The 23,352-nt window shown below is 43.9% G+C and overlaps 1 protein-coding gene across 1 annotated transcript in view; it reads right to left on the bottom strand.

Moving 5' to 3' along the window:
- SORL1 (sortilin related receptor 1) overlaps nt 1–23,352 on the bottom strand; it is a 607,546-nt gene that overhangs the window by 466,673 nt on the left and 117,521 nt on the right. Inside the window, exons 9-10 of the mRNA XM_086949665.1 lie at nt 19,766–19,904; nt 8,412–8,585 (exon numbers count right to left, since the gene is read on the bottom strand). Of these exons, the coding sequence (XP_086805791.1) occupies nt 8,412–8,585; nt 19,766–19,904 (313 nt within the window). The remainder of the gene's footprint in view (nt 1–8,411; nt 8,586–19,765; nt 19,905–23,352) is intronic.

Raw genomic sequence — 23,352 nt, 5'->3', positions numbered from 1 at the left:
TTTTAACACTGAACGTGAGTAGAGCTCTTTCTGCAACTGAATCTGGTTTAGTGAAGAATACTGGTAGCTCTCTTGTTTGATTTGCAAGGGAATGCGGAAACTACTTTAGGAAGAAACTTTAGATTAATACAAACTACCAATTTAGATGGATAGATTTGGAAAAAAAGGTCCTTCCAAGGTAAGAGCTTGAAGTTGCCCTTGGTTGGCTTTCTTCCTTTCTCGCAGGAAGGGCATTCCAGGTAACTGCCCCCCCCCCCTTCACTTCTGGTATTCATACTATCCATCAAGGGGTGGCACAGGGCTCTTCTTTGAGCCTGTTGCTGTTCAACCTGTACGTCCAACCTCTAGCGATTGTAGCCAAAAAACAGAGGATTGACTATGGTCTCCTACAATGACAACACTCAGCTTGTGGTGGCACTCTCGGACAACCCCGCGCGAGACGCCCCAAAGTTCCGGAACGATCCTGCGGCCATCACAAGTGGATGACTACTAACTGTCTCTAACTTAATGCCACCAAGTCTGAGGTGTTATTGGTGGAAAGAGGCCATGGGCTGTGGAGTGAGCACTAAAGGCCCGAAACGCCCCTTCCTCCCCAACCTCGCCCAAGCAGGTGGTGAAGAATCTGGGGGTATGGGTGGATTCACCACTCATCTTCCAAGTTCAAACTAAAAAGGTGGCAGGGACCTGTTTGGGGCTGCTGCAGGGGTTTAGACCTTTGCTGGGCTTTTTTGATGCATCTACTAGGTAGGTCATCATCCAGACCTTGTATCTGGGGACCTACAAAGCAGAAATTCTGAGACTGCAGAGGGTCCAAATTGCGGCTGCTAGAACCCTCCAGGGTCCCCGCAGAGCCTGCCCTGTAACAGATGCCATTCACCAATTCCATTAGTTGCCATTGGCCAGGTGGATAGAGTTTAAGGTTCTCTGTATAGCCTTCAAGATCCTGAAATATGCCTCCCCAGGAATCCTGGCTAACTTGCTGCTGCCTTATGAACCTATGCGCCATCTCCACTCCTTGGGGCAACACCTAGTTGTGGTGCCCTGGGGTAGGAGGGTGCGTACGTAGGGACGTTCTTTTCGTACCATGGCGGCAACACTCTGGAACTATCTGCCTGTACAGATCTGTAGCCTCAACAACATGCTAGAATTCAGGAAGGCCATCAAGACACACCTCTTCCCACAGCCGTAGGCCTGTTGCCCTCTGCCTCGTCCATTTTACTGCTGTTAGCTCCGAGATGCCTCTCTGCTGGGGTAGCTGTCGCGCTTCATTAAAATGCTACATAAAAGTTGACTTATTCACCTATGAGATGTGATAGCAACAAAAAAAGTTACGTTCCATGTGAGGAACTGTATATCACAGAAATGAAGTGGTTCAAAGGGTGATCCAATGAGCCTAGTGAGAAGAAAAGTCAGGTTCCAGACTGATTCTAGGGGGTGGAAGGTGGAATGACTCTTTTTAGTCCTTCCATACATGCTTTAAGTGTAATCTAACTGAGGTATATGCAAGGCCTGCTTGATGCAAATGAGAAAGATAACAAATGAGGTCTTCCACTGTCGGCGAAAGTGGTTGGATTTATTTGGCTAAACAGTAACGTACAAATCTTTTCCATTTAGTCGCATAGCATGCTTGAGTAAATGATCTACATGCTTGTTTTAGGATGTCTATGCATTCCTGTGGCGGATTGAGGTGTCCAAATTCTAAGACCTCAGTTGCTAAATCATCAAATTGAGCTGTATGGGATTTGGCTGTATTACCTTCCGAGGATCCTCAGTTACAAGATGTGGCCAGAGAGGCAGCTTCTCATGTGGCACTACCGATAGTTGTAGAGGGTTGTGAACCATGCCTGTCGTGCCCTTGTTGGGGCAATTAGGATTAGTGTGAGGGATGTTTGTGTTAACTTTTGAACCCCATAAGGAGCGAGTGGAAGAGGGGGAAAACCGCAAGCAAATATCCATGTCCAGCTGATCCATAGGGCATTGCCTTTGGGTTGTGGGTGAAGAAACCTGAAGGCAAAGTTTTGGCATTTTGCATTCTGCTGGGTTGGTAAGAGGTCGATCTCGGAGGTTCACCACAGTTGGAGCCATGAGTGGAGAAGTGCTGTGTCACTTTCTTACTTGTGAACTTGCTGATGCATTCTGCAGAGCATATCTGCAAAGACGTTGTCCACCACTGGTAGGTATTCTGCTAGGAGGAGGACAATTTGATGGATGGCCCAGTGCCATATTTGCTCTGCAACGTGGGAGAGCTGTATAGCGCGCGTGCCCCGTTAATTTATGTGATACATTGCGGTCATGTTGTCAGTACGGATCAGAACTACTTTGTTGTGAAGATGTTCCAAAAGCTTTTAGATGTAATTAAATGGCAAGGTTTTTTAGACGACTGATGTGAAAGCATTTCTGAGCTGGTGACTGGAGGCCAGATACTGTGGAGTCCTGCATATTTGCCCCCCAACCCTGTAGGGATGGATCTGTGTTAATGGGGATGTGTAGAATTGGGGCTTTGAAGGGCCAACTCTGCAACAGATTGTTACTTTTCCACCACTGCAGAGAGCGATGAATCTCCTGCGCGTGCACATCTCCTGTCTCAGATTCCCAGGAAGTGGCCAACAGTAGATACTTCGCTGGACGCAATGCTTCGCATTGCTACACCAGCTCGACCTAAAAACTAGGCTTACCCTATATTTCCGATACAATCGAACTGGCTCCGTTGCTACTTTGGTTGGCAATTTGGAAACCGGAGGCAGTACAGATAAATCGATGTATTATAAAGGATGTCATGAAATTGGCTTATGGGTATAAAACAACAAGGCTAAATTATACAAGGTGCATTCTGGACTTTCTGGGGTTGGTGGCCCTTTATGACGACCCCGTGCAATGTAAATCCTTTTCAAAGGCAAAACTAATAAATTATTTTTTTAAGAGAAAGGTGCACAAGAAAGAGAGGAGAGAAATAAAGATAAAGCCACAGTAATTGCATATATTAAGAGATCCCCTATGCTGTATGGTCTATCCTTGTACCTTGCTTGTGTGACCAATAATTGCCATCGTTTCATTTTAATAAGGTTTCGGTTGGGGTATGTAACTTTAATTCTGGGTTTCCCAGCAAATGTTTTTCTCTGAGACACACCTGGGATGATGTCCGTGTGACTCCCAATCAAAACAATCAACTATACACATACTGTTTTTCTGCCATTTTTTATGTAACAGAAAGGAAAAGATTTATCATCCCAATTCAGAAGAATTTTTGTTTGCGTAAATTATAGCACTGTCTGTTCTGTTACAATTAGAAACTCCATATGGTTGCCCGACGGTGGCCTCGTTTTTATGTACAGCACTAAAAACTTGCAGATTAGCAAACGTGATCAAATGTTAAAACCTGTATAATATGCACAGCTCGAACAAATCTAAATGTATTAAGATGCAGATGAACTAGTGAGGTGATGTATATGCTGTTTTTAAGGGTTTTAGGATACATTTTTAGCCTTTTTATAATCACTTATTGATATGTTTGTATATTTTTATCTGAACTTTTTATGCATTTGTTTTTAAATGTGAAATAAAGTATTGATTGATTGATTGAATACTCTTGGTGAAGTAGTTAGTCTGAATGGTAACACCTTGAACTGATAGTTCAGTCCATTTACTTGGAAACTGAGTTAGTGGCGGTGTACTGGGTGTATTGGAATGTGGAAGAAGGTGTCCTTGAAGTCTATGGCTATCGTAAAATCTCCTTGTTGTAGCAATGCTATCACTTTCTGTATCGTCACCATATGAAATTGTTCGAATAGGATGTATTTGTTGAGTGGTTTGATGTCTAGAATAGACATCAAACTCACATCCTTTTTGAGAATCAGGGGTATCGGGAGTGCAACCCATGTTACTGGTGTTGTTTTGAGAAGAGTTCTAAAGCCACTTTTTGAAGCGGAGCTTGGATTTCCTCTTGGAGGAGTGTAAGGTGTTCTAGTGTGTCATAATTTGTGATTGTGGTGGTATTGTGGATGGAGTAGCTATAAGTTCTAGGCAGTAACAATCCTTTTGATGGAACAGACCCACTGATCTGTAGTAATTTGTGGACAGTGTTGGTGGAATTGTAGCAGCTGTCCCCCTACTGGTGTTAAATGTTGAGGGAGGAGGCTCAGTGTGTCACTATTTAGTTGAAGTCATGCTTTTAGAGGCAGATCGATGATTCCGGTCTATTATGTTTGGTGACCTATAGTACGTCCCTCTGGTGCATTGGGACTGCTTGCTGCTTTTAAACATTGCCTGTGTCTGTAGGTGTGCCGGGTTCTGATTCACCTCAATATTATCCTCCCCGAAAGGAGCCCCTTTGTTGAAAAATCTGTAGTGCACCCATGGCTTTGGCGGTGTCCGTGTCCTTTTTGAATTTTTCCAACATTTCATCTAAATGTGTGGTCTAAATAAATGCTCACCATCGAAAGGTAGATTAAGAAAATGTTGTTTGACATCATGCTTAAACACTAGACTCTAAGCCATGATTAGTGCCTAATAATGATGCTTGTATTCACCTACCCAGCACTTGTATCAGCTGAACGTAGTGCGCATTATATTGTGGCACTAGAAATAATTTTAACTTCCTCCAATAGCTGAGCCCCTTTCTGCTGATATTGTTCTGGGGAATGCTGGAGTAGCGCTCTAAAATAGCGGAAAAGTAAGCCTACAGAATTGGCTATAGGGAGGTGGTTGGCTGCTTGTGCGGCAACACGTTTTCCTGCTGCATAATTATTTTTGCTCTCTTTATCCATTGGAGAAGCATCTCTAGTGCATGAGATTGGCCCTTTTTCTTAAAGTGTAAACCACCAAAGAATCAGGGGGAACGTGACCTTAGGTGTAGATAGGATCAGAGAGACATGGCTTGTATTTATTGTCCAGCCTTCGTTTTATTACTATGTACTTGACTGGTTGCTTAAATATTTCCCCTGTGGACTTAAGCATTCCTTTTAGCATGGGAAAGAATTGCACTTGTCTATGAGACTTATTTACCGTTTCCAGTGAAAAGTCATCTTCAATCTGTAACGCGTGGTGATCCACCTTATGATACCTTAACATAATGTGCAGCCCTACTAAGGACCTCATGGTAGGTTGTTGTATCATCTGGCGGTGAGGGTTTAAAGATGTACAGGTCGGGTTCAGTGTCATCCACAGGTTCTATGTCATATTGATCCCATGGGACGTGGATAGACTATGGGTCCCCCTGTAGGTCTGGAAAGAACGGAGTATGATATAGTTGAATATCATCCCCTGTGTCACTGTCACCAGCTGATGATCGTGCGGGTGATGTGTGTGGTTGTTCTGAAGGAAGGTGTTCAGGTGATTGCATATTAACTGGTGATATTGCAGGCGGTGGTAATATAGGAAGGACAGGTGGAGGAGTAGAAGATATATGTATTGAAGTAGGTGGTGGAGTTGGAGGAAAAAGAATAGGGCTAGTGTCCCTGTCTTTACACTTTTTATTTGGAGCCTTGGGTGGATTTGGCCCCATGATCTCTTCATCAAAAGTTTTCTTCTTTTCAGGAAGTGAGTCCTTTGATGGGAGGAGTGATTTTGTCACTACCCTGCTCGTGTCTGGATTGATAACAAAGTCTTTTGTTTCCTATCAAGCCTGTCTTGGAGGTTCTCAAGAATCTGCTCCACATGCCAATGTTTGGGCTCTGAGGATGTTGCCGTTTTCGTCGCAGGCAAGATTTTCAATAGGTTTTTCTGCATCAGATTGAGTTTGGGCACAGTGGGTGTCATCGGATGAGGATATTTTAGGTTTTGATGCCTTGTGGTGCATTCCCGGTGTGGAAGCTGGCTTTCGTGACACCGGCACCAAGGCAACTTTTGATACATTTGCCTTTTTTTAACACATGTGGAAGGTTTTCTAAGTGAGGAACGCAAGTCTGCTCCTTTGCTTGCTTTCAGAAACAACTATGACCAGGGCAGTGGGGTTCCGTAAGCCAGTAGGGGTCTGTACGGTTTTCGCCGGCCAGCTGACATGCCCTTCTGAGGTCGAAGGATCAGGGTTAGATTCAGAGCAGTCGCTGCTACTGGCAGGCAGTAAGGGTATGTCCATAGGCACAGATCCTTTGCCTCTGCATCCTCAAATTTATCATCCAGCTCTATGGACTGCTTCCAGGTTTAGTGCGCCTTTATGGTGGAGTAGGTCCAGTGTATTTGCTCTGTTGCTGAAGCGTCTTCTTGGATTGAAAGGCCAGGCATGCTCCGGGGATAAGCAGAGATTGCAGAACGAGTGCTGATTAGGCCTGGACTACTTGGCGTGGCACATGGGGCAGATACTGAAAGCCGCCTTTTCCCATCCTTCTGAGTCATCGAGTGGAAGAAGGCGGTGGCAGAAATGGAAACTGAAGTCGAACAGGGCCGGTGCTCAGGCGGGCAGTTCAAAAGAGTTAAAGGAAACAAGTAGGTATTTGTTGCTGCTAAATCTTCCATTGAAGGTTGATGAACGGGGTTGCTGGTAAGGCCTCAAAGCAGGAATCGAAGATTCGGTCACAGAGTTCTGAGGTGGACGTCCGAACCCGATGGCAAAAATAAACAATCTAACAAAGGAACTGATGACCATGCGCAATACAGACTATAGGAGGAGTCACCATATCTTGGGACTCGAAAAAGTTGCAAACATCGGAGCCCAGCACTAGGTGTCAGGGGTATGCTAAGCATATGTATCTACGGCCAACACATGCTAGGAATATGTATTTATTACGAAATCAAAATACAAATCACATATTTATTTAGATAGCTTCAGACAAGCATTTAAACCTAAACACTTACTCAACAATTTCCCCAACAATTTACTCAACAATTTCCCCCAAAGTACAACCAGAGCCCTCCCCTAGAATTCCCAACCCCCCATATTTTCTGCAGTGACTGTCTTTATTGCACAAGTCTATTTGGTTCCCTTCCCCATGCTGCTTATGGTTATAGCTTAGCTAGAGCATATTTCTGATTATCTAAAAGTCCAATGCTCGTAATACGATTGGGCTGTAGAGGCCTCTGTTGTCTTCATTGAGGTACTCCAGCACTAGGTCCCACACTTTAAATCTGAGCGCCTAGCCTTTGAGTTCATATGCCACGTTCTCATGTGCCAATATGTGCAGGATCCATAGTTCTGCTATTGCTGCTATTTGGTTACCTCAATGGCCCAGTAATGTTTTTTTAGCTGCCAGAAGCAACTGGAAAATAAGTTTCCCTATGGTAGAGTGTAAAGGGTAGGTGGGTGTGGTACCTAAGATAATAGATGTTAGTTTGATTCCCCCTTAATTTTCAACATGATGCATAATACATCACCCCTAAACTCTTCGTGTTTCGGGCATGCCCAAAGTAAATAGAGAATTGTCTCCTCCTCCCAACAATTCCACCAGCAATGTATCAATTGTGTATTTCCTATCATGTGCATGCGTGCCTCTGTGTAGTGCCATCGGTACACGTTTGGTATAAAGTCTCTCGCCCTTGGGCTTGATGGGCAAAACTGTTTGGGTGTGTAAAGATATCATCCCACTGTTTGAAGGTGAGAGGCGGTTTTAGCTCTTTCCCCATTGTTCTTGGTATGCAAAGTTCATTTGGGGCAGTTTTGAACTCAGTAATACATAAATATGAGATACTAGGCTTTGGAGGATCCTCTCAAAGATCGTAGAACCTTCCATACAGAAGCCTACAAAACCCCATGCCTAATATTAAAAAAGCATAGTTTTACTCCTTATTGGATGCCGTCTATTGACTTGATATTGAAAATGTGCAAGGCTCCCCTTTGAAATAAACATCTTGCAATCCAAAGCATCCCTGGGCTCTACGGCAGTTGAAATTACTTTTATTTAACCTTGGTGTGTAGCCTGTGCTCCCAATGATGGGGGGCTGAGAGGGGAAGGGTAGGTTTTATCTTATGCCACTGTGTTAAGCCATCCCTAGTGTCAGGTGCTACCCTGGTCACTGGTGAGATATAATTTCTGGCACCAATGTTTAAAGGACTCCGAGTACTAGCGCAGCCAGCCAACTGTTTGTCAGTGTCCTCTAGGACCCATTTTATGATGTAACTAACCTGGGACACCTCTTATTATCAGTGTAAATCTGGCAACCCAGACAACCCTGCAGTGTAGTGTGCTTGAACAAACGGGATCTCCTCCACCCCATACAAAGGAGTTGTATATCACGTTCTTTAATTTTAAAGGAAGAGACACGTTCTAACTCTCCCATCCACTATATAAAAGGGTGCAAGCCCCAGTAAGTTACTTTATGCCAGTGTAAACATAATTAGAAATAGGCTATTTTAAGATACAGGTGCTCTAAATAGGTCTATAGCGAAGGATCAGGAGTAGCTTTGATTTTTTATTTTCTACTTTATCCATATCACAAACATACTATTGTGATTCATGTGAAGTATTTGGTAAAACACCTACCTTCTTTTGCACAACTGTTGTTCTTCATTTGATACCCTGGTGGGCAATCACACTGTAGCTCCCCAGACTGCAAAATCTTACTGGGCACGTCATCTGGACATCTGCAAGTCCTGCTGTTGTTGGATTTTGGCAAACACAATAAGCTGCAAGGCGTTGAAACGCATGCATTCTGTCCTGTTTTGAATAAAACCATACATCCACCACTGATAAATATCCAGATGTCGAATGCTTTGATAAATATGTGCACACCTCTTATCGACACCCCCCAAAACTAGTTTCACTGAAAAACATAACATGGTGTGCCAATAAATGCATATAAGCATCGAAAAATTAAAAAAAACACTTTAGTTCAATCCTTCAACTTCTTTAATATTATTAAAAAATACAGTAACAAAACAACTGCAAAAAAAAAATAACAGTTCAAACTTACAAATTTGGTCGGCACCATAAGGTAATAAAATTAAACCGTAATCAACATCATTATCTGTTCAATGGTAGCATCTCATGTTTGTTTAGTTTATCAACTCAATTAAACTTCCAAAAAGAAATAAAACCAGACTTTGGAAGATACAATTGCATAAAAGACATTAAAAAATATAAAAGCATGGATTACAAAATTGTTCCAAAGTGACACACCTAACTATTTCCCAAACTTGTAATTTTTCCAGTCTTTATACTCTCTTACACTGGACACAAATCTTGAAACTAACCTCAGATGGGCTATCTTTCCCTAAACTTTCACAATTTCCATGAAACTGAGGCCCAACCATAGCGGCTTTAGTCAGATCTTGGTGCTGAGACACATTCATATTCAAAGAATTTGTTGTCCAATTATTTTAAATAATTACAAATTTATTCAATCGATGTAGTTAATAAGCATTCGGCAGAGGTATGTGGCAAACGTTTATAGTTGGCTAAGATACCTGCAATGTCCCCCCTCTATGCCTTGATATTGAGCAGAGCCTACCCTTGTACAAGTACCCTTGGGTGATCCCCGTAAGGAGCCATAGTGTGCTATTGTCCTCGCCATACAACAAAGTGCTTTGTGCTGCTGATCCCGAATCTATAGCCATGAAACCTGCTGGTCTTAGATCTCAGGGGATAACTGTAAAGAGCCTTTTATTTGTTTGTATTTCTGTTAGCCTATTATGAGCGGTGTAACTGCAAATCAGGTGTAATCCTCTCCTTGCTAGAAAAAAGTGCCTTGTTCTGCTGGATCGCTTTTATTAGCCCTAAGCCCATTAGTGCTCAGAATTTAACAGAGATATTGGATCCTTAGGTTCGTCACCATCAAGAAAAACGTATTCACTTACTTGACCATCAAAGGTATAAAACATGCATATGATATAATAAAACATATAACATCAATCCACGTCCTTTCATCTTAAATATGTTAAAAGCCTTGAAAATCATAAAACTTTCCTGCTACAGACTACATGGATAAAAGCAACTTAAGTTTCCTTGCAATTGTTATGGGTCAATAAATATACGGGTAATCCCACAAGTCAAAAACATTTTTCTATACACAGTCCATAAGTTAAATCATTAAGAAAATCCCAAGATGCAAAATTTTAAAAACCTGAGCAATTTGTGGATGGCCAAGTTGCTACGTAAACATCTATACCATAGCATAAAATTGTGCAGAGTGCAAAAAAAGTTATCATAAAAAGTGGCCCGATAGTTATTTAACTTGCATACATACACTTCTCCCTGCAATACACTAACACTTATGATTATATCCCTCAGTAATAAATAGAGGTAGAAAAAACAAAATACATAGTGCACTAGTGTTTGTGATTATATCAATATGGGATAAGCGCACTTTATATCGTACTAGTGCAAATTAAGATTGTTTCAGAATTACCCTACAGACAAACAGACCAGCATGAGCCACCTTTTGAGCGTGCCACGTTATTCAGGGCACACAAACATAATATGGTTTGTAGTCTCAGGATTCATGTCACAAGCTGGGCATATATCAGAGGCATGGTCATTGCTGCAGTTCCTGCTGAATGATCGGAAGGGCAAGCAGCCTATTCTAAATCTTATCTATAAAATATTAGCCAGAGGTGGTGTTATGATATCCATATAACTTTCAAAAGATGGGGTGGGCTTGAATCCCAGACACTGCTCAGACAATTGCCCCAAGGTACCCCTGTAAATTTGCTCTTCGCTCACAGAAGACCAATAAGTCGATTTTAAAACCACTTTATCCACCTTACAATGAGCTCAGGCGAGTTCCATAGCTTAAGTAAGCTAAATTTTTTGCACCATATGTAAATACTTCTTAGCCAAGGAACCTTCAAGGCATGTTCCAATTCCTAAACATCTCTAAGGGAGTGTCTGTATTCAGCTAACTGAGTGATCTTGAAGATTTGAAACAAAAAAAATTACTGTTTCAGTTTCCCAGGTCAGATGCTCGTTTCATACCAATATCAAAATAGAGTGGTAAAAGGGGAGTGGTAAAAGGGGAGTGTTTGCTGGAACACAAATCAATGATCTAATAAAGTTGTTCTTCTCAGCTACTGCGAGCTTATAAGTAAGTATCCGTGTAGCTTCATACTTCTGCACCAAAGCAGCACTGTGGGCCTTTGCACAGTAGGATTCCAGGGCAGGAGAAATGGAATGCGTACATGTGTTCTTCTGTAACGATGATAGCTTTTGATCTGAGCGATATTAAAAGCGATCATTTAATAATTTTGTCCCCCACTTGAATTTGTCAGACAAGGTCACACCCAAATAGTCAAAACTAAACACCCGTTCCAATCGGTCTGTTCCAGCCATTAATTTAATTTAATTTAAAGGTTTTGTAGAGCGCGTAGTAACCCTAGAGCATCCCAGCGCTAAACCAGAGTCTCCGAGGGTTTCGGCATTGGAGGGAATTATGGGTGAGGGAAGAGGAAGGTCTTTAGTGATTTCCTAAAATGGAGGAGATTAGGTTCTGTCCTCAGTCTTCGTGGGAGGTTGTTCCAGAGTTTGGCAGTGTTGACTGAGAAGCGGCGGCCACCTGTCCTGGCTTTTTTAACTCTGGGGACTTGAATGAGATTTTCTCCGCTGGATCGGAGGTCCCTTTCCGCTTTGTAGGGGATGATGGATTCCCTGAGAAGCGGGGGGCCGTTGTTGTTAAGGGTTTTGTGGGCCAGACAAAGAGCCTTGAAGGCGACCCTTTCTCTGACTGGGAGCCAGTGTAGGGACTTGAGGGCTGGCTTGGCAGAAGATCTTGCAGATGAACTCTGGTCGGCCTCCCCCGTAGGTGCTCAGCCAGAGCGACCATCAAAAAACTACACTGGCTACCCGTTGATTCCAGAATCAAATTCAAGACTCATCATGACCTTCAAAATCCTCAAACTCAATACCCCCCCTCTGCTTCGACCACTTCTTACCCCCTATGCGCTGTCACGGAACCTAAGATCTTCTAATCAAAACCTTCTATGCGTCCCGCGCATAAAACTTTGCCGCATGGGCGGCCGCTCCTTCAGGTTTCTTGGAGCCAAACTTTGGAATGATCTGCCGCAACACATCCGCTCCATAGAAAGCCTACCGGCGTTCCGGAAAGCAGTAAAAAACTATCTATTCCCTCTCCCGTAATGTCCCTTTTTATCCTTCTTCCGCTTAGGCCAGGTTCTTGGTTCTTAGCGCCGGGACGCCTCATTGCTGGGGCAGCTGTTCGCGCTCTACCAAAACTATAGAATAGAATAGAATAGAATGTGCCAGTCAGTAGGCGGGCGGCGGCATTTTGAACTTTCTGCAATGAGTTGAGGGTAGCTTCGGGGGCTCCCAGGTAGATTGCATTGCAGTAGTCCAATCTCGACAGGATGAGGCCCTGGATCAGGAGTTTCTTGGCGTTCGCGGGGAAGATCTTTCTGCAGGCTCTGAGGAGACCGAAGCATGTTCCTGCCATCTTTTTGGCCTGTGTTCTAAAGCTCAGGTCGTTTTCAATCCAAACGCCCAGGCTTTTTACCTCGTCCTTGGGAGCGGGGGGATCACCCAAGCAGCTAGGCCAGAGGTGAGGCGGTAGGGAGGGCCCTTTGTGACCAAGCATGAGTATCTCGGTCTTTGAACCGTTTAGCTTCAGTGAGGAGAGGTTCATCCATCGGTGGACTTCGGTGAGACAACTGTGGAGATCGGAGGGGGAGTGATGGGGGTGTGAGAGGGTTACCACCAGCTGGGTGTCGTCGGCGTAGTTGATAATTGAGACGCCGAACGGACTGACCCTTTTCTCTAGTGGGGCCATGTATACGTTGAATAACGTAGGGCTCAAGGATGAGCCCTGCGGTACTCCACAACGGAGGGGGATGACGGGTGAGTGGCTGTCGTTCTCCCAAACTTGGAAGGAACGGTCTGTTAGAAAGGATTTAAGCCACTTCAAGGCCGTACCCCTTACTCCGATTTCTCCCAGTCGTTGGATTAGGGTGGGATGGTCCACAGTGTCGAAGGCCGCACTGAGGTGCCATTACATAGCAGCTATTGTTAATTCTCTTACTGAGGATCATAAACTTTTTGCAGCATTTAATTCCAGACCCCTGTCACTGCAGAATTCTAGAAATGTATTTAGCAGATTTTGTAGACCCCTCGGAGTTTTAGAAATGAATAAGGAATCACCTGCAACAAAAGTATCTGTGTTTTTTACCTGTTCAGAATGGGAGAGTCATTAGCACACTTTGTTAATTTCCTGACCACATAGTTGATATATAGGGTTCATAGGGTGGGCGCCAAAATGCACCCCTGTCGAACCCCACTTGCAATAGGGATGTGCTTTGTTAAGTTCCCTCTATCACCCCACCTAACCTGCGCATAATTTTTTTCATGCAGTCTGGCTAATAACTGAATGAAACCCCTGGAAATCCCCATACTTGCTAGTACTCTACAGAGGTTCTCCCAAGGAATCAGATTGAATATGGCACGCAAAATTGACAAATGTCACAAAGTTTTTGACTACTCAATTGGGAATATTTCCACAAAAAAAGGAGGTAGAAAATAAAACCTTGATCTAATGTTCTAATTTTAGCACATAATCCTGCCTGGAAGCGGGATAATATCTTATTTTCATCCATCCAGTCTTGCAATTTGTTTAAAACCTGCCTACAAAATATCTTTTGAAGATAATCTAATAAACTTATAGGCCTGTAGTTTGACAGGCATTCAGCATTGCCTTCTTTAAAGATCAGAATTATTTCCCCCCCCCCAGGTATCCAGGATCTCTCCTTCTTAGCTATTGCATTGGATAGAAGATTCACATAAATAGCCCACAACCAGGGTTCTGATTTATATAAATCTCCCCTTATGCGATCAGGACCGGGGGTCTTTATCGCCTTTAAACTATTAATGCAGAATGGGTGTCGTCTAAACTAAAAAGATCTCATCAGTCTGCCCGTCTCCCAATTTTAGAGTATCGCCTTAGGTCACTCATTACCACATTAAGTGACTGTTTTATAAAGCAGTCCTGTGCGTATAATTTGGTGACATGTTCTTCCTATCTTTCTGGTGGGATGTTATTTCTTCTAGGGTTAATACTTCCAATTGAACTATGTGCAATGATATGCCAAGATGACCGGCCATCATTTGCTTCAAGGGCCTGGAACATATCTTGCCAATTAGTATCCTGCCATACTCACTTAGCCAGGTCAATTGTAGACTTGTATTTCTGGCGTGCCACGCAAATTTCAGATCGATTGCAGCCCATAATAGCACTTTTTAGTGTTTGTTTGGCAAGTTCGCATTCAAGAGAATACCATTTTGGATATCAGAAAGGGATGATAATTTACAGCGGGACTATTTATAAAAAAAATACTCTGTAATCTGTTAAAAAGACAACCATGAGTATCTAAAATTGGTATAGCCTCAAGCTGGGAATTCTCATAATTAGATAAAAAAATGTATACGCCTCTAGTATATCTCAGCATGGCGATTCACATTAGTCTTAACCTTGGACCAAGAGACTGTTCTGCTGTTATTGCCCACAGTGGGCTCGGGGACCACAGTGCAGTAAGTGGAAGATTATCTCCTGAAGTTATCCCGAAAGAGTGCGATAATCAGGGGTTGTGGTCACTGCATGTCCGTATCTGAAACAACATCTCATTAAGCTGCAGGCAAAGTCTAACCTCCACTCTCCCCCTTAAACGTGGCTGCTCTCTTTGAGTCAGATCAAGTTCTAAATTACATACTCGCAAGCTCCGCCCTACCACCACAGATGCAATTTGTAAGGTCACATTGGGAAATAGTGCTGCAGCTTTGCATCACCCTATTGCTCATCCTCCTTCTCTGTTATCATACGAGCATATTGTGAGGGTTCAAACGAGGAGTTTAAAATCAACAGCTACGACTACTTTTGCCTTCGGTTGATACTGAGCGATTAGGTCATCCAGTAGAGATCTAATCAGTGAATCACTACTGTTGGCCATGGAACTGGCATAAACATTCAATAATACCAGATTAAGCCCGGTTGGAAATGTAAGCAGTAGCCCCTTGAAATCAGGACAATTGATGTTCAACAATTAATGGGTACATGCATATTCAGTTTCAATCAATATCAGTAAGCTTCCCACCGCCCGCCCTACAGTGGGCCTCTTCTTTCAGTGCTTTCATGCCTTAGTCCAGAGATATTAGCTTTGCTTGCTTCAACAGCAGTTTTACTATTGGTTTTGCAGGGTGGTCTGGAGCCCATATATTGTGTGCTTCTAAATCTATCAGCAAACTAGTCATGTACTCTCCACGACCTGGGCCCCAAGTACCTCAACGACCGCCTGACCTTCTGCACGCCCACTCGCCAGCTACGGTCTACTAGCCTCGCCCTCGCCGCCGTACCACGCATCCGAAGAGCCACCGCCGTAGGCAGATCCTTCTCCTACCTGGCGGCCAAGACATGGAACTCCCTCCCCATCCACCTTCGGCTGACCGAGGACCATCTCGCCTTCAGGAGACAACTCAAGACCTGGCTGTTCGAGCAGTAGCGGACCCCTTCCCCCAAGCGCCTTGAGACCCTTCCGGGTGAGTAGTGCGCTATACAAGTGTTATGATTGATTGATTGATTGTACAGACTCCAATTTGATTCTGTCCAGCTTATCACTGGCCACAGAACACATTTTAATGAGGGGTCTTGCTCTGCTTTCATACAACAAGCGGAAACCTTGCATTTAGTGCTAGTTGTTGGCAGGTTAAATTGAATTCTAAGAGTACTTGGGCATCAATTGTGCAATTTGGAAGGGCATAACGTTTACTATAACTGATGACTTTAGCTCGGTGTAGCCATTTGGCTAATATACCTCAGAACGTAATGGCATCATAACAGATAGTGGGGAGCAGTTTGCTAGCCACTACCTTTAGGAGCACTTGTGAATGTCGGCTCTGGATTAACTATTTTAGTTTACAAAAACCCAGGTTAAGGAGTTGGCGGCTGCTTGCTGGGAAAGTATGTGTGTTCTGCGTCACTCCAACTTTCCAGCAGTACGACAAAGTATTTATATGAGACCACCTTCTCACTGGCCCCTTGGAAGAACCATGCTCCACTCGTGATTAACTTGCATCTAGCAATCATAACTTCTGTTATGCTGTATCAATCTGCAGTTTGTTGTCTTCACAGTATTTGGCCATGATGTCAAACAGTCTCTGAAGCCCAATTTGTGTCTGATCTAACTGCACAATGTCGTCAGCGTACTGCAACAGCTGTATTTTGTGAGGAGGTATTTTCTTGGGAAATGCTCTACCTTCTTCTAGTTAATCTTTAAGGCAGGCCAACTACAGAATGAACAGTACAAGGTGCTAGTGTATGTTTCCACCTTTGTGGATGTAGCCCAGCCGGGGGAAATTTTCACTTTTGCCCATGTGCCTGTACATAATGAAATAAGTAAAGGAGATAGAATACCCCATTTATTCTGATTGGCCCAGAGCTTGCCCTGTGAGACGCTGTTGAAGGCTTCAGCGAAGTCAACTAAGTTGAGGTAGAAAGGTTATTTTTTCCCCCACATGGCTTCTTCTAGCAGATGGGAAATCCAGACCAGGTCGTCCTCGATATGGCAGCCTTTTCTAAAAACTGTTTTTGGAGTGGGGGAAATCAGCTTTTATTTCTTCAGCCCATTTTTCCAGGTCCCCGTTTAGAATATTTGTGTAGCATTTTCCCACTATGTCCAGTAGTGCAATTGACCTATAGTTCTCTGGGTTTATACCATCTCCTTTTCTGTACATTAGCACTAAAATTGAACCTCTTCAATTTTCTGCGTTTGATACTCTGAGGAGGTAATTTTAGAAGATAGGAGATATTATCTCTGCTCAGTGTTTGGGGGCCCATTTTATTATGGCTGCTGGAATGCCATTGGGGCCAGGTGCAACTGGTCACCGCCTCCACACCCACAGCGGGACACCCACTTAAACCAGTCTTTGCAGAAGGAAACAGCGTCTTGTACAATCACACCACAGAACTTCTCTGGACAGACCACCACAGCATCCACTTCTCCTTCAGAAAACCCACCATACACAAGCACGCCCACAGCCTCCCCAGCAGTAGCTGCAATAAAGTCACCGAAGACCAGCTCACCTCTGTCCTGATCAGCACCCCACCAACACAAGACACTAACACCGTGGCACACAACCTCCACCGGTGGATCACTAACTGCGCAGACAGACTTGCTCTCCTTTAAAAGACATAGGACGCTACATCAAGAAAGTAAGCTGGTTCACCCCAGCACTCAAAGAATCCAAGAGCTCCTGCCATCGACTCTAAAAGACATGAACAGAATCCCAGAAACACACACACCTACAAAGCAGCCACCACAGCACACCACAAACTGATCAAATCCACAAAGAAGAATTTCCCCAAGACAGAATCCTCACCAATGCCCAGAACACCAAAGAACTCTTCTCCATCATCAAAGAATTTGCCAAACCCACCAGCGAAACAGACGTCCCACCCTCCCAGGACCTCTGCAACAGACTGAGCACCTTTTTTCACCTCAAGATTAAGATGATCTACGAAAACCTCGACAATCAAGCCCTGCGCAGTGCTCCAGATCCCACCCCCAGCAATGCCACCCAACAGACCCTGCTCACGACAGAAGACACCCTAAAGACCATGAAGCACATCCACTACGGAGCACCCTCAGACTCCTGCCAACCCCGCATCTTCAACAGAGCCGCTACGGCCATAGCACACGAACTACACCAAACGATCAACTGCTCCCTCAAAACAGCCATATTCCCCGATGACTAGAAACACACCGAAGTAAACTCCCTCCTGAAGAAACCCTCCACAAACCTGAGGGACCTCAAGAACTTCTAGCCCATTTTCCTGCTTCCATTCGCAGCCAAGGTCATCAAAAAGGCAGTCAACATCCAGCTAGCAAACTTCACTGAAGCCAACAACGTCCTTGACATCTCCCACTCCGTATTCTGCAGCAACCAAAAGCACCAAGACTGCCCTACCCTCCTCCACCGAAAACATCTGCTCCCTCCAGGACCAGGGCCAAACAGCAGCCCTCATTCTCCTGGACCTTTCAGCTGCCTTTGACACAGTCTCCCACTGCACACTAGCTACCAAACTCCCCAAAGCCGATATCCGCGGAAAGGCCCATGACTGGTTATCCATCATATCTTTCAGGCAGAACTCAGCGAGTCAGCTTCCCGCCCTTGATCTCGGAACCAACGGAGACCAGATGTGGAGTGCCCCAGGGATCCTCCCTCAGACCTACCCTCTTCAACATCTGCATGGCTCCTCTCGCAACCATTGTGAAAAACCACAGGCTCAACATAGTCTCCTACACCGAAGACACCCAGCTCATCCTCTCCCTCACCAAAGAACCCAACATCACCAGACAACTTCCAAGACGGGATGAAAGCTGTTGAAACCTGGATGAAGAGCTGCCTTAAACTTAACTATGAGCAAACAGAAGTCCTCCTTCTCGGCTCCACCCCCTCCGCATGGGATGACACCTTGTGGCCCCTCGCAAACACCTCCACCCCAATAGAGCACGCACGAAACCTCTGCATCATATTTGACTCATTGCTCACGATGAACCACCAGATCAACGCCATATCCTCGGCCTGCTTCAACACCCTCCGCAAACTCCGTAAAACATTCAAATGGATCCCATCGAAATCCATAAAAACATTCATGCACGCCCTCATTAGTAGCAGACTGGACTACAGCAATGTCCTCTATGACAGAGTCAGCAAGAAAGTACACCGCAAACTCCATCACAACCACATCACCTAACACCTCTGCGATCTCCACTGGCTCACCATCGAAAGAATAATAACCTTCAAGCTCCTCACTCACATACACTAGGCCTTCCACAACATCGGACTAGCATAACTAATCCAGCTCTCCTTCAGCGCATCCAAGAGACCCCTTCAATCAGCTGACCTCTCTCTGGCCACCATTCCATGCATCTACAAGACCAGAACGGGAGGAAAGTCCTTCTCCTACCTCGCAGATAAGGCCTGGAACGACCTCCCCTCCACTTTCGACAAGTCCCTACACTGCTCCAGTTCAGGAAGAACCTCAAGACCTGGCTCTTCGGATGACTCCAGCACTCAGAGAGGTCCCACTCCCCCCAGCGCCTTGAGAGCCTCGCGGGTGAGTAGCTGTGCTTTACAAACGCCCGATTGACTGACTGAAGGAGCCAATCACCTTTTCTACTTGAGTTGTGGTTCCTTTTAGCGTTTGCTCACTTGCTTCCTTGCGGACGTTTGTGGTCAAAGATGATTGTGCTGGATTATTAAATAAGTTCTTAATATGAGCTTCCAATTGTACTGGAGAGATGTTGGCAACTTCTGTTGATGGAGTGGGGCCCATAAACTCCACGGATCTTCAGTGGTGGATACCCCTAACTGTATTACTTGGGTGGTCCACCAAAAGCACAACTACAGTGGCTTTGGTCAGATCATGGTTCGAGGCGTAACGTGAGGTCAACACAACTAACAGAAAAATATAAATGGAAGTGAACATTGCACTGGATGTGAAGTGAATTTCCTAATGTTTTGACAGCAACATTAGCAAAAACGTTCATGAATGTCTAGGTGCAAGTTAATACATATACCTTAGACCACAAATGCAGTTTTGCACTCTATGCTTTTAATTGTTGTTATGTAGGTGGTCAGTGGTTGTTATTTCATCACCTTCAGAAAGATGATACACTTAATCTGCCTACCTTTACATGTGAGAACTAAGACCAATAGTCCACTGAGCAACCTCACAAACTAATGAATGCACACCTACTAATTCAACCATACTAACTTGACTGACTTCTAAATAACAAACATGTTATAATTTGTCTTGAGTAGCTTCTAAAGTAACTTAAAATGCACATAATTAGTATTAGGACAGAGTTTCAGTTTTGTCATTGGAAAACAAATATCAATACCTGTTGTTTTTCCTCTAAAAAAAATCTTCATATCCATAACTCCAGTTAATTGACTCACTAAAACCTCTTTTTGTGCCCCAGTGTACTTTGAAGCTCTGAAAATGCTAAGCTGTGACCAGTCATCCCAATAGATTTCATTCTGTAACAGAAAAATTGTAACATCAAATTACATCAGAAATGGAGACGAATAACATCATTCTGATCCAGACTATGACCAATCCAAATGCAACCGATAAACATTGTTAAAATACTTGAACATCTAAAACAAAACAAGACAACTTAACAAAAAAGTGAAACAATAATTTACAAAACTGCTCTAGAATCCTGTCAAGCATAAGCAGAGAAGTTCAATGTTCTTCAATCATGAAAGGATGCAGTTCTGCCTAGTAGTTCTATAAAATAAAGTGCATCACTTATTTAGTACAACAATTGATTCTGATCAGAAAAAGATCACACAAGTTTGTAATTAAGTTTAATTTCCAAAACATTATGAAATACACAGTTCTCTCAATTCCACTATGCCTTCTAACTCATCACACTGACATTTCACCAGAAAAGGATATGTAAAATGATGAATTACCTAGGCAGAGGTTCTTAATCTGTGGTCCGAGGACCCTTGAGGAGGCACAAGACATGCTCAGAGGGTCCGTGACTGGTTTACAAAATGTAATAATATTAAAATGAATACATTAAAATTAATAAGGTATATACTAATAAAGAAAGTAAACCTGAAAATGTGAGAACATTTTCCATATCGGATTGATAATTATACAAAATGTTTCAATATTTGAGCACTTGCTTCGTGTATACTTGTGTGTGTATTTTTGTGCATTATTTAGAGGTTCAAAGCATAAAAAAATGCTTAGGTGGGAGTCCCTGGCTTCCAGTAATGACTATGTAGGGATTCTTAGATTCCAGTAATAATTCGGGGATCCACAGAAGTCAAAAGGTTAAGAACCACTGACCTAGGTACAGAGTTTCTTTTTTTCCTTTTTAAACTGTTTTTGTTAACATTAAATTAGCTAGTGCTGTAGCAGGTTAGCCTTACACTCAAAATGGTTTACATTGTGAAATCCAAAGACAATTTTACAGGGAAAGAGTAATGTGAAGACGCATCACAATCCCAACCTCCCTCTCTCGTTGGCGTTCAACGCCAGACCCCCGGTCAACGATAACATGAAATAACGGGAGTGTCAGCGATCCTTAGAGACTTCTGCTTTCTAAACTTGTATATGGGGTGGGTTTAACCCATCGCCTCCTCTTCTACTTCGAGATTGTAGTAATTCAACCAGAGATTCCAGATTTTAACAAACTTTTGGAGCATCCTCTTGCTTTATAGGTCACCTTTTCTACAATCATATATATGTCCATGCTTGCTCTCTATTCTGCTAGCGTGGGTATGGTGGGTGCTCCCCAGTATTTGGCTATTTCCCTTTTGGCGACTATTAATCCTAGGTTGCATAGTATGAGTTTGTGATAGGGCAGATCTATTTTCGTGGGGATTCCTAGTAGTATGTAGTTAGGATCCATGGAGAGCTGTGCCCCGTTCAGTTATCTTAGTATCCGGGACCAGTAGATTTTAACATGCTGGCATTCCCAAAGTGTGTGCATATATGTACACATTCTATTTTGCAGTGTAGACAGGTCGGTGTCTCCGCTCTCCCCATGGCATGTAATCGTGCCCCATCATAATATACCCTGTGAAGGATTTTAAACTATATAAGGCTTAGTCTCACCTTAATTGCCACCTCCCTTGGGTGCATCAAGGCTGCTTCCCAGTCAATGTCTTCTAACTGTCCTGTGGGGTCTTCACATTTGGACCTAAGGATTTCAGTTTATCTGGAATATTATTGTTTAGGGTTTTGTACGTCCATGAGACCGCTTTATTGGGTATCTCTTCTTGCAATAGTCTCCCTTCTAATGGTGCATACTCGGGGATGTCAGAGGTGTCTATTGTCTGCTCTCTCCAGGCGTGTTCCAGTTGTAGATATTTGTATCTTTCAGTATTGTTTAGTCGATAAATCGGTTTCAAGTGTGGTAAAGGAGATCAGGTCGCTTTCTTTTAGAATATTTCTCAGTCTGGAGATCCCAACCATATCCCAGTGACGGTAACCCTGAAGCCCATTCATTTCTGGCTGTTTCATGCCTTCCCCTAGAGGGGTTTCCCTCGTCAGTCTATTGTCCCATTTCATTTGTCTTTCTGCCCCTTCCAGGCTTCAATTGTCCTCTCTGTGGCGGGCAGCAAATTACGGGTTCACCTTCCTCCATAGATGTAATGGAGATAGGTGTGTTTCTGAAATTGGAGCCTCTCATCAGGCATAAGCAGGGTGATCTCCTGGTGCTTGACCCTATTTGTTGATGATTACCAGGTGTGCTGCCATGTAATAGGACAGTATATCGGGCAGAGCAATGCCCCCATTATATGGATTACTTGGTAGCGTCTGTAGTGCTACTCTCGAGTGACCCCCATTCCATAGGAGTGAGCGTAGTTCCTCACTTATAATTTTGGAAAATTGCCTCCGGAATCTTGCAGTATGTGTTTTGCAATATCTAGAGTAGTTGGGTAGTGAAATAATTGTATACATGGCGGCTCTACCCAACAGTTTGAGAGGAAGCCTCTTCCACCGTCCCACATCTTCGCTGAAGTCCGCAAGGGCCCGCTTGAAGTTGCAGTTTAGTCATGCCACTTCATTGGAGGAGATGTAGAGTCCTAGGTAGCAGAATCCTTCTTGGACTATATGAAGATGTCCGGGTAGTTCATGTGCATCTATGGTTCCCCCCACTGAGTAAAGACTTGATTTGTTGTGTCAGGGTTAGTGATATACAGTAGGATGTCGTCAGCGTATAACGAGATCCGTTCATCTCTCAGGAGTCCTATTTCGTCCCTAAAGCCACTCAGTGCGGGATGCATTCTCACTAAGCATGCCAAGGGCTCTAGTACCAGGGCAAATAATAAAGGGGACATGGGGCAGCCATGTCCAGTACCTCTTCAAACTGAGAAGTCCACTGACATCGCCCGGTTTACTCGAATTCTAACTCTCAGCTTAGTGTACAACAGTTCTACCCATGTCATGAAGACAGGGCTGAACTCAAGCATTCTTAAGACCTGCTGCATGTACGCCCATTGGACAGCGTTAAAAGCTTTCTCTGCGTCCAGGGAAAGAAGCACATGTAGGGATCCTATTTTTCATGGTATCTAACCAATAGGCCTGATGCCTAAGATTAAAGCTTGGCGGGTCTCCTGTGTCTCTTACGAGCTATTATGTTTTGTGCTCTGTCCTGTAGTACCATCATATATGCCTCCCATGAAGTGGTTGCTGAGGATACTGAGCCCGTTTTCTCAGACGTATATTCGGTATCTATTCGGATCTCGCTAGTAATCGTTTTGTCCTGTAAGTCCCAGGCGTTCAGTCTACAGTCCTGCCGTGATCTGCACTCTCCCCTTCCCACCGCCAACCAGAGAGGTGAGTGGTCAGATATCCCCTGCACCAGGTATTCCACCTTCTCCACTGTCTGTATCTCTAGCCGGGGTAAAGAGATAGTCAAGCCTGGAGAAGACCCTATGAGCCCCTGAGAAGTATGAGTAT

Source organism: Lissotriton vulgaris, unplaced genomic scaffold, assembly GCF_964263255.1.
Source record: "Lissotriton vulgaris unplaced genomic scaffold, aLisVul1.2 SCAFFOLD_911, whole genome shotgun sequence".
In the NCBI taxonomy this organism is placed as follows: domain Eukaryota; kingdom Metazoa; phylum Chordata; class Amphibia; order Caudata; family Salamandridae; genus Lissotriton; species Lissotriton vulgaris.
The sequence above is the reverse complement of the archived record's forward strand: the minus strand, read 5'-3'. Positions and strand labels throughout refer to the sequence as shown.